At 41.5% G+C, this 12,688-nt stretch overlaps 1 protein-coding gene across 1 annotated transcript; it reads left to right on the forward strand.

Moving 5' to 3' along the window:
- Positions 1-1,799: 1,799 nt before the first annotated feature.
- ing2 (inhibitor of growth family, member 2) lies at positions 1,800-5,467 on the forward strand. The gene is made up of 2 exons (XM_080051680.1): positions 1,800-2,009; positions 4,169-5,467. Exons 1-2 carry the CDS (start codon positions 1,865-1,867, stop codon positions 4,873-4,875), a joined length of 852 nt encoding a protein of 283 aa, XP_079907806.1. The 5' UTR covers positions 1,800-1,864; the 3' UTR covers positions 4,876-5,467.
- The last annotated feature ends 7,221 nt before the right edge of the window (positions 5,468-12,688 follow it).

Raw genomic sequence — 12,688 nt, forward strand, 5'->3', positions numbered from 1 at the left:
TATATGACATTAAGTATGCTAACTAGAAGAGGGACAATAACTGTAGAAGTTGTATTGGCAGGTAGCCTACATGTAATGAATATCATTAGTTTTAATGTTGCTGTCAGTGTCAGCATCCATGGAGAGAACAATGAGGAATTTCCTGACCTCATGTGACACAGAAAGAGGAAATGTGTTGTTTCTCAACACACACACACATGAGCATGTGGTTCATAGTGACACTGTTTAAATATGATCTTGTCTATCATACAGCCAAAAGCAGGAACCTGCAGATTCATGTCATTGTTATTAGGTCTGGTCTCACTGCAACCTTATGACCCAGTGCAAAGCATGTGCCCCTAAAACTATATAATATATGCAGGGCCGCCCATACAGGGTAGAAAGTGGGAAAGCTTTCTAGGACAAACAAATAGCCAGGTATTTGGAGGGCAAGACCCTAACTAACCACAAATTTATTTTGAACCAAAATATTCACTAAACCTTATTATAATATATTTTTAGCTTGGCTTAAATATATCCTAATATATTTCATCTTGAAAACCAAAAAGGAGACTTCAAAGAACTTATACTCATACCTACAAACTTGTCGCTTCTCGATGAAATTCGTCATTTTGGATAAAAATATATCATCCAAGTGAAAAAAATGGCAACTATAGGTAATTTAATTATATTCATCTGAACTGAAATAAATGTTGGCTTTTTCCTTTATTCTTTTCACCAGAATGCACTAGAACACTTCGATTACATGTTAAAAACACAAAGAGAGAGATAAGAGAGAGATAGAGAGGACAGAGGGAGATTAACTTGAAGTTTTTGTACTTTTACTTCTGATACAGATACTTGAGTTAATTTTAATTCCTGACATGTACTTTTGACACTCAAGTAGATTTAGTCTAAGCTATTTTAAGACTTTAACTCAAGTGATTTTATTACGAGTCATTTTCCCATACGTTACCTTTACTTTTAATCAAGTAGGCCTATAGCATGTATCATACTATAATAACTTTATACCACCGAGTACAAAACACTACTAGTTACATTATTAAACTCAAATACCTCAAATTAATGGCAGTAGCCTAATTGGTAGTTGTTGGCTTTTTTATGTTTTAATCTTTGGTCAGCTCTATTAGATTTAGTGTTATAAAGTTATCAACACTTAGTTTCCACTGTATTCAATCATATGCACACAGTTTGTTAGACAGCTCATTAATGATAGGTGATGACTATATCGGTGGAACCCAAAACTTGCAAAAAAAGAATGCAAGTAGGCCTACATCAACTTTATCCAATAAATAGAAAGAAAGAATAAGATATTGTTCATGTGACAAGGTTTCTGTTGTTTCTGTTGTTCTGAAATCAATGGGAGAGCTTGTTGCTAGCCAGGACAGTTGCAGAGCTATTCACATAAGATATGTAGCCTAAGTGAACAACCCCTAGACTGAGTAAAAGATTTAGCCAACTTTTATATTTAGTGAAGTTACTTTAAGAAAAAAAATATATATAGATAGCCTATTTTTTTTAGAAAAAATTTGGTCTCTTTCTTAACTATGGCTAAGCTGTGTTTTCAATTTCCCCCACTGGTTTAATTTCCCGGGAAAATGTTATGATAATGAGGTCACTCTCTGCCAATACCGTTGCTGCAAACCCAGCTGGCCCCGCCTCCGACGACGACAAACGAGAGAAAACTGTACACTACCATAAAAGGAAAATACTCACGCATGCGCAGTGCCTTGAGTTTTGTTTGAAGTGAACTGGTGCCTGGGACTGCCCTACAATCTGCAAAGTCGCCAAGCACTTGATATTACCAGTATATTTTTCACATTTCCTCCATATTCTTTTAGCGTCTCTATGCATCGTAGAAACGATGTTAGGCCACCACTATCCAAATGCCGACAAGTCGCAACAACTGGTCAACTATGTGGAGGATTATCTGGAATGTGTGGAGTCCCTGCCTTTGGATATACAAAGAAATGTTTCTCTGCTCCGGGAAATTGATGCAAAGTACCAAGGTATTGTGTTTACGTGTTCTTATCATTAATAACAACTGCTCGAGTAAAACTGGCAAACATAACTGCAGTGACAGGGTGTAGTGAAATGGTGGAGCAGGCGCGAGCCTTGTCTTCCTATTTTGCACAAACCGAGCGCCCCTTGTTTATATCTCGCCTACTTCGACAAAACAGTAATGTGACTAGCAGAAATGTGGGTAACCTCCTTGACGAACCCAGTTTGAAATAAACAAGTCTGCCATCCGTCAGTTAGCACAGCCCGGAGACACTCTGTCCTGTTTTGTGTGCCGCCAAACTCAATGATGAAAATTATGAAATTTGATATGTCTTCCTCTCGGCAAAAGTACAGACACAATATTACCTGATACTACATACGTTCGGAATATTAGGTATACAATAGCAAATTCGGCATAAAAAATATTCAAAAAACACCCCTATTTTATAATAAAATCTTACTTTTTCAATGGGTAGCCTACACAAGGCACACTGCCGCCCACTTCGGTGTTTCCGCGGAGGATTATTGAGCAAATACCAGCGAAAACAATGAACAAATCTGGTAATTTCTCTTAATATAAAGCTGCTCGGTGTCTTATGATGTATAGCCCCTAACTCAGAAAGCGGATGTGTAGAAGACCATATTGTGTTTATAGATGTGTGAGCCCATGGATAACATTTGATTAATGTACACACTCCCCTTCATTGTTAGTTCGTTCGTGTTGACGCAGGGATATCAGCGGTGTACAACCAGCCTCCCAGTCCACAGCTCCACGACACCATGGACAGTTAATATGACAAACATTGATAGAGTTCACGACGCGTTACAGTTGGATTCATTTAAAGGCGAGATTATACATCTCCGAGGGCTAGTAAGGTGCCTGCACGTTCACGGTTCTCCGCCGAATGTGAACCGCAGAGCTGAGCAGTTTCTCTTCTAGGCAACCCCCCTTCAACATCTGACTCGACTGCCGTCACTTCCTTCACTGAGTCTCAGCCCTCCTCCTTTGAGCTTTTACGTTGCAATACTGCCTCCCTCAGGATATAGGCTATTGTCTTAACCCCAAAATCGAAAAGTCTACTCACAGTAGGCCTATGCTCTCAACCCACCCTGTCTTCTCAAACAGGCTGTCTGAGGGGCAACGGATAAAATAGGGCACAATGTCATGATAAGAGACACTTCTAAACCAGGGTTCTGATCAAATTTGTTTAGGCTATATGTTATATTAATAGGCCTCTGATCCACCAGTAAAAAAATCTGTAGGCTAAATAGTCCAAACATGCACCCTGAAGCCTTCCTTCTATTCCAGGCTTCTAACAGCATGTCCCATTTCAGTTTCTCTTCAACAGATGTTTACACTGAAATAACACATGTCCCCCCCCCCACCCCCCAGACATTTTTTTTTTTCAAGAAATAACACATGTTGAACTGATATTGGTATATCTGTAGGCATATGTCTCGTTCTACTTATTTCCATTAAAGCCCGACCCATATTGTGTTGATATGATAGTTGAATGTGGGACAATGATTGGAACCATATTTGTCACAAAGTTGTGCTGGTATAGGTGTTCTGTGAGCTGAGCACTGATACACTTTCCCCCTAGCAGATGAATGAGAAACAACAAACATCTGCTAAACATTGAAGCTCAAATATCAAAGTAGACTAAAGTAAGAATGAGCTATTTTAAATCATTATCTATTTTTTTTTACATTTTTAAATGTGTAAAGTATCTCCTGACTCTTAAAGGAGAAATAAGTGATATGGTCCTTTTTAGCTAACTTCCTGTCAGTGACTGCACTTAGCAGTCCCCTCCCTTGTCCCTACGTCACCACCACATGAACATGCAGCCATCTTCTTCAGATAGTGCCGCCGCGATGGGTAGCAGCGAGTCATTGTTCACGGGTGCAGAGAGCCGCCTCTTTATAGCGTTCTGTCTCCTGATTGGATAAAAAACAGCGGGCCACTCAAAATTGTATCTGGCAATAAGTGCGAGGCTGAATGACTGGGAGACCTGTGGTATGATCTGCGCATACTGTTTAAGTGATTGCTGAATGAATATAGAGTGATTTAATATGTATATTAACAAAAAAAATATCACTTTTCCTTTAATTCTCACCTGTCATTCATTTGTAAAACCCTCCCTGTGTCTTGTGTCTTGCCTTGCAGAGGTGCTGAACGAGGTGGACGAGGTGTTCGAGCGGTACAAAGGGGAGCAGGACGCGGCGCAGAGGAAGCGGCTGCAGGTCCAGCTGCAGCGGGCGCTCATCAGCAGCCAGGAGCTGGGGGACCAGAAGATCCACGTGGTGACTCAGATGACGGAGCTGGTGGAGAACCGCTCGCGCCAGATGGACTCCCACTCCCTCTGCCTGCAGGAGCCCGCCGAGCCCGAGCGCGTCCCTACGGTGGAGCGCCGCACCAGCGTCCCCGATTCCCCCGCCCCTGAACGCACCTCGGCCCGCCGCCCGCGACGCCAGCGCAACAGCGAGAGCCGCGACTCCAGCCACGCGTCAGCCAACGGCTCCCTGGTGGACGACCCGGCCGAGGAGCTGTCCGTGGCCCTCGCACCCCGCGAGAAGAAGTCCAAGTCGGCCAAGAAGAAGAAGCGCAAGTCCAAGCAGGAGAGGGACGCGTCACCGGTGGACTTCGCCATCGACCCCAACGAGCCCACCTACTGCCTCTGTGAGCAGGTGTCCTACGGAGAGATGATAGGCTGCGACAACGACGGCTGCCCCATCGAGTGGTTTCACTTCTCCTGCGTGGGCCTGACCTACAAGCCCAAGGGCAAGTGGTACTGCCCCAAGTGCAGAGGGGACAGCGAAAAGACCATGGACAAAAGCCTGGACAAAAACAGAAAGGACCGCCGATCAAGGTAGTGACTTCAGTTGTCTGTAATTGATAACAGTAGGCTACTTGTGGTCTTTGTAAGAGCACAATTGAACACCATAAGTAGCAGCAGCCCTCATTATTAATCAAGGACAAGTTTTGATTGGACTTGTGCTGTTACATCACTTATCGCTCCCCGTGGCTACAACTGTGCTGTAGCTCACAGGGAGTCCAGCTGCTGAGAGAATCATCTGCTTGAAGCTGCCATCTTCTTCAAGTGTTTTGCTTTTTGTGAGACTTTTCATTATTTTTTTAATGTGACTTATGAGAAAGAAATGAAAGCATCTTTTGGTTTACTGTCCCTTCTTCATTCTGGACAAGGTCCCACTTATAAAACGTAAGGCACTCCTGCTAATTATTCTTCTTATTTTCTTCAGTTTTGGTCAAAGAAACTGTTCTTTTCATTTCTTTATTTTAACTTTCTCAATTGTATTCATATTTGAAATCAGTGTATTTCTCTAATACAATAATGGCTTGTAGAGAGTAACCTACACATGTAGGCCTACCATGTTTACAAGAGGTTCATAATATTTAATTGAGGAGATGATTGTTGATGGGACACTGGAACAGGACATAATGTTTTCACTGGTTCACTACTTGGTTCACTATCACGATTGTGTACATTTCTTTTTATATTCATTAAAACAAAACAAAGTAAAGTAAATCGGTTGCCATTCTGCTCTCTTTTCTCCTTGCAGTATGAACTATGCAATAAGATGTCTGTACAGCTTACATATAGTGGAATAGTCCTTTTATAAGTCCCATGGTGGGGACGTATTCAGCATTACAGCAGCAGGGCGGATAGTGCAACAACAAAAGAAAAATACTAAGTAAAATGAGACCAACAGACAGCAGTCTGCTGTGCTGACCCAACATAGCTTTTCTAAATTTGTGTCATTCTTTACAAGACATTTATAACTGAATTTCCATCAGTCTTAGCTGTGCTTTCATGCTAACATCACATGCTACCTATCAATCAATCAACCTTTAGTTATATCGCACTTTTCATACACCAGCAAAGGAAACACAAGACGCTTCACACAAAAAAGAACAATACAATGACAACTAAAAGTACCAGGAGCCTACAACGTAAAACTACTTAACAATCAATTCAAGTCTAGAATTAAATCGCATTAGTTAGATATAAACAGCTAAATGTTTCCTGTCTTACAATAAAATACTCACTGCTTTGGAGCTAGTTTTAAACTACTTCATATTCATAAAAAAATAGTCACATCCATCATTGTTATTTTGGACATTTCTGCTAAAAGGTGGAGTCAGCGATTCTGGAGAATGCATGTTTTCAAAACCACTTTTTGTCAAAAAATCTGAATATCTCCTCACGATCCGCTACCTGTCCATACTGTGTGTAGGCTGAAAAAAAATCCAGTGTTAAACCACAGCCTGGGCTCTGTAAACGGGCATGTTGTTAGCTACGGTGGTGGGCCTATATTGTTAAGTTTACCCATGTTCTGCCTTGTAGCAATAGTCTGTCTGTCACACGAGCAGGAGAATACTATGAGTCTTCCTCTTCCTCTTCCTCTTCCTCTTCCTCTTCCTCTTCCTCGCCGCTGCTGGACTCTTCGAACAGGTCTTCCTCTCCAAAGAGCTGAGTTGCTGAGTAGACAGTCGTGGATGTGGGCCTGACGCTGATGAGGGCTCTGGCTGAGGCCCAACAGGATGGATGTGGCGGTGCGTTCAGGAAGCAGCGTCATGCAGCGGACACGTGCATCCAGAGACAGCACAGACAAGACACTGCAGGCTATCAGGTCCCACAAGCTCAACTGTCCTGGAGGATTAGAGCAAGACAATATGTCATTGATTGATTGATTGATTTACACTTAACCAAATACAGTTGCTTCAAGAAGATACACCATTCTGTGTAACTATGATTTAGAAAAATAGTTAGGTTAGGGGGACACTTACTGTTACTATAAATGAAGGAAGGAAAAAATAATAATCTATTTCTGTAGCGTATGCATGCTCCACTTCTGTTTCTACATCCCAGTGTTTTTGTTTGTTTGTTCAGCAACTACCCCTAAGGCTTTTTTCAGCCATTGATTGCATTTTTACATTAAAAGCTTTTTTGAAATACATAAACATCAGATCCTTCCATTTTCCTCCCATAGAATCATGTGTCAGATGGCAGTGGAAAAGCAGCAGCACTTTGTGGTATCTATAGCTGCAAGAAAATCCCCATTGGGGAATTCATGTCTTTTGATTACCTTGCTATGTGCATACATTGTCATATTCCGATTTGAATCAATACTTTCTAACGACCACTATCATCTAAAAATAGCTATCTTGATTCATTCTCTGGGTAACACTCCAAGGTCTCCACTGACTACAATGTGTGTAATCATTTTCTCAAGTGATTTTAACTCCAACATTACACTTGCTGCAAAGTGTGAAAGTATGCTGCAATGTGTCACCTTGATGTGAAACAATTGTATTTTTTGCAGCACGGTGTGAAGACAAACACTCGCCTCAGTCATATGACCGAAGCCCTAATACATCTTTCCATTCCATTGTAAGAGATATAGATCCCCTTTTAGTATTGTTTCCTACCTGACAGCAGAATAGCTTTGGTTCCTCCCTCCGTCATGTGAAGCTTACTGGAGACTTCTATGGACAGGTTCCCATAGCCACTGATGCTCCTGTAGCTTCTCTTGAAGGGGTCCCACACCTTCAGCCTGTCAGAGCAAACATGCACAGCATTAGACAACAAATAAAACTGAATAAAAAACACCCTTAAGTTTGTCTCATACACAGTGTTAAAGAAAGTGGTAAATAGCTTAGCAGTGTCACTTAAGATAGCTGAACACATGGTTGTTGCTTCCTGTGACCCCGAACACGACTCTTTCTGCATTCTCTGTGATGGCTATGCAGCAAACACCAGAGTCATTCCTCAGTCTTTTCCTCACCTAAAACAGTTTGTACCAAGGGCAACATGTGGTCAACATGAAATCTCAAATCGTCCACAAGGCAATCAGAAATGTACTATTTAGATAATCAGAGAACTAGCAAATACAGGGTTTAAATAGTTTAGATAAATCTGTTATAGTGACTATGAGGAACTTTCAGTTTTTGTTGATTCTAGTGCCTCCTTTGGACAAAAGCGGTAGGGTTTCTACGACACCAGCGCAGTCAGAGCATGCATTTGTTCAGGAAGCGAATGAAAGTGAAACCGCAGGATGCATGGCCATGAGGTATTGTATTTATACAGTATGTGACTATGTAAGATTAATAATGGTAATATGACGATGGTGAAGCAAAGTAAACTTTGATTTAGTACCATGCATACACAGGCTTTTTCCCGGTCTGCCTGGCAATCCATTTGTCAAAGTTCATTGAGAATCAGAGCAAAAGCGTTATACAATAAGATAGCATTCTTTTAGAGAATGGTCTCGTTTGTCATAAACAGCTCTGGAAAAAAATCAAGAGACCACTCCAAAGGTTCAGTGTCTCTCGTTTGACTATTTATAGGCATTTGTTTGAGTAGAATGAACATTTTGGTTTTATAATATAAACTACTGACAACATTTCTACCAAATTCCAAAAAAAAATGTTGTCATTAAGAGCATTTCCATTAAGTCATGTAGAGATGGAAGATTTGAGAAAAAACTTTGTTTTAGTGTGTGGGATAATGCGTATAATAAAATTAAAGAGATGGCTGAGTATCTTTGAAGTGGAGTTATATGAGGCACTTACGCACAGTTAGTCTGTTACCTTATGGAGATGGTGATCAGTGTGGTCACTATAAGGAGACTGGGGGAGCCGCTGCTGTAGCAGAAGTCAGCCTTGTGCGATTGCAGAGGTGAGTCAGCAGAAAAATTACAGATATATAAATGCTTACCTAAAAAACAAATATCCCTTCAATTGTAGAGTATCAGTCAATCAGCATTGAAAAAATCCTAAATTTAGCTTACAACTGAATGTACTTAATGGATATTTATTTATTAAGTAAGCATAATACAGCATACTGCTGTCCCCCTCTGCGGCAGAACAAGGCTGACTTCTGCTGCAGCGTCATCTCCCCCAAACTCTTATCGCCATTATCCTATATCACCATCTCCATAAGGTCACAGACTTAACAATGCATAAGTACCTCATACAACCACACTTCAAAAAAACTGAACTGTCCCTTTACCGGTTGTGGTGTCCTCTGACTGTGCATTGTTCTTGTGCTGTGTACCTGTTGGTTTCCACTAAGCAGGTACAGGTCTACAGAGTTGTATTTCTCTCTGTCCAGCCTCCTGTTAGCCTCTTTCTCCTTCTGGCCCTCTCTCTACAGCCGCAGTTTCTTTGCAGACTGGCTCTCTGTCCGAATGGCCCATGGTATCACTTTGGCAAAGCAAGAAAACTCAATGTTACTTATGCTGTATGACCTATCCAATCTTTTGCTATCATATAACTAGATGTTAGTAAATAATGATTTAGCATAGCAACAGGGCATTAGTGTTTTTAGTTTTAGATTAAAGAAAGGGTTGAAGATTTCTACAGCTGGTTGTGACAAAGCATAAGCTCACATTCTCCATTCTGGTACAGAAATTGATAGTATTGGAGTTTCTTTCAGTGTTTTCACAGATGTCTTTCTTTTTTGCTTTTGTATATGTCATGTTGGAGCGAGGTGACATGGGTTTGGGATGTAATGAATTTTGTTCACTGGTTATTTTACTCTCTGGGACATAACCATTTGGCCCCAGTCTTGTTAAGGCCAAGGTTAGGAGGTTTCGTAGCTGGAACACAAACCTTTAAAATGCACGGCTGCAAACGTTTATGGCTTCTTACCCAAGCAATCCTACAAAAAGTGGCTTTTTCAAGAAACGTCTGTCTGTCTGTCTGTGACTCGCATATCTCTCTTACTGTTAGTCAGATCGGCCTGAGCTTCCAGATATTGCTTGTGCACGGCATCAGGGGCGCAACTACCCACTTTCTGGGGGGTATGCAGGCACTTAGCAGGCGCCCCCCCCCCCCCCCCCCCCCCCCGCCCCAATTACAGACTTCCATTTTAAGTTGCATATTAGAGCAGGCGATCGGCTCAACCATGACATGTGTGCCTGCACTGATTCTCCCAAAAGTAAAGGACACAGTGAAGAACAGGTTGGTCATCAGAAATAAATTTAGGTTTTTGTGGCCTCATTAGTGTCAGGCATGCAAACTCATAAGACATGAAAATGGTGACATGTCCGAAAACAAACCCCTTTAGGGGGGTCTGGGGTTTTCCCCCCCAGATTTTTTTTGTGATTTGAACATGTAAAATAAGCAATTTGGTGTACTCTGGTGAAGAGAATTAAAGACAAAGAAAACTTTTATTTCAGTTCAAATGAATAGTAAAATGAGCCAAACAAGTTTGTAAGCCAACCTTCTTGACTTTACCCATACAACGTGTGAAGGTATTTACTGAGAAAAACGTAACAGCTCAGAAAAACGGTTAATTTGGAAAAACCACACTACAAACTGTGTGTGTGTGTGTGTGCGTGTGCGTGTGCGTGTGCGTGTGTGTGTGCGTGAGTGAGTGAGTGAGTGAGTGAGTGAGTGAGTGAGTGAGTGAGTGAGTGAGTGAGTGTGTGTGTGAGAGTGTGTGAGAGTGTGTGAGAGTGTGTGAGTGTGTGTGTGTGAGAGAGAGAGAGGTCTCCTTACAGAGGCAATGTGCCAGACTCACAATTTCACTTGATTAAAATGTATAAATAACTAAACATGAAAAGTTGAGGTTAAGTTTGTCTTAGTTTCTGTTTACAATTCACTGAACAAGATGATGGATTCGCTTGGATGAATGATAAAGAGATATTTGAAGGTCCTGATAAGACAGTAGATAAGATTCCCAGGTAAGCCCAACTAGAACAGCAGGTTTTTCTTTGGAGCTATGAGTGTAACGACAAAAAAAATGTTTCTAAGGAAATGTTTTCTGCGGGTGAGCTGCAGGGCTTATGTACATGTATAGTGTTTGAAGTATGTTGTGCAATGCTAAGTATGATGTACAAGGCTAAGGAAGGAAGGGGGGGCACCACAAAGCATCACAATTCAGAATCCCCCAAAGCATTACAATTCAGGATCGGTTTGAATAGTGTGTAAGTTACACATACAGTATTACAGGAGAGAGAGAGAGAGAGAGAGAGAGAGAGAGAGAGAGATAGAGAGAGAGAGTATATAATAGTTTATTGTAAGGGAATTTGGTGACAAACTTAACCTCAGTCTTTTCATGTTTAGTTATTAATACATTTTAATCAACTGAAATTGTGAGTCTGGCACATTGCCTCTGTAAGGAGACCTCTCTCTCTCTCTCTCTCTCTCACTCACACAACTCAGTCGTACGCTGGAATGGTGCAAAATATGATAATAGTGGGAAACAGGTGAGTGTATTGTTTGGGCGCTGACCTGCTATAGGCTAATCACTACACTACCATTCAAAAACTGTGAAAACAGATATAGTCAAAAACTTGAGGTGACACGTATATCTGCAGTGACAATCCGCGAGTCGCGGCCGATAATCAGTGTGCATTAATCAATACAATCGGCCATATAAAACACGCAATCTTTCTCCTTATCAATCTTCCCGTTTTCGGTTTTGTGCCCCCAAGAGCTTTCTTTTCTGCCTCTCCAACTTTAGGTCCCTGTCACCAGATGACAACACGATTCAAATGAAAGCGCTCGCGCTCCACCGCGTGCTCGAGGGGGCGCGCACTGGAGCGCTTATAGTGTGGGGAGGAGGAGGCGAAGGAGCGGGGGGCGCCTAATCACTGACGTACCTCTGTTATTGATCATATCATTTACACAAACGCTGTTAAATACAGAAAAATGCCGACTCCAAATAATTTTCCCCCGATCGCTTTGGCGCCCCTCTAGCGCGGCGCCCCTATGCGCCGCATATAGTGCATACCCACTTTTTGCGCCACTGCACGGCATACAGGTGTGCATCCTTGATTATGAATTTTTGGAGCAAATATGTAGAAGTTATCATATTTATATCATGCTGGCGGCGAATACATGCGCACACTGAAGGCTACAGTAACGACGGGCATGAAGCGGCATGATGTAGTCTTCGGCTAAACCCCGCCTCCCTCTGATTTGATTGGCTGCTGCGACCAAAGCTGGAAAAGAGTGACGAGAGGGACACACACAGCAGACCTGCTTCATACGGGCACTGCACTAGTTAAGTCAACATGGGGTGTGATGAGTCAGTGTGTACGGCTACCAGAACATTTCATGTTGATTTCACTCGACAATACAAAACTATTTAGAAAGATTTTAGGGTGTTATTGTGGAGAAGGCATACTCGAACCAAAATTTAGAATACAAAGCCAAAAACACTTTGTCACTCGGTTACCATTTTATAACTTCACATTTTAAGGCCAGAAGCAAGCAATGAAGACTATTACAAAAGTCACCACTGCTATACATTTACATGGAAGAAGTGGTGAATCGTTATATTGTTCACTTGTGACAGCTGTTGTGGATCAATGCGCTCGTGTTTATAGAATGTCTGAGCTGTAGAACCACAGGAAAAACAAAACAGCTGCAGGAGAAACAAGATTCACATGAATCAAGCACTCACACAATCGCACCACTGGTAAATGACATTAGACAAGCAGTAGATCAAATTTGATTTTAATTATATATATACACACACACATATATATAAAAATTTAAGTTTTTCAATTCAATGGGAAAAAGTAACATTTGTCAAAATAAAATAGTGAAAAGAGTAACATTTGGTGTGTTACTAAAAATGTCTCTACTTTCACAAAGTCACATGATACCTTAAAGTAACAGCAGGATGCTACCTGACACTTTTGACACATC

This window comes from Ammodytes marinus (assembly GCF_949987685.1).
Source record: "Ammodytes marinus genome assembly, chromosome: 23".
Taxonomy (NCBI): Eukaryota; Metazoa; Chordata; class Actinopteri; order Uranoscopiformes; family Ammodytidae; genus Ammodytes; species Ammodytes marinus.

Bases quoted from the DNA above. Each gene is read 5' to 3' on its own strand.
- ing2 (XM_080051680.1), top strand. From the start codon at position 1,865: ATGTTAGGCCACCACTATCCAAATGCCGACAAGTCGCAACAACTGGTC. The intron at 2,010-4,168 runs GTATTGTGTTTA...CTTGCCTTGCAG, and splicing joins AATTGATGCAAAGTACCAAG to AGGTGCTGAACGAGGTGGAC.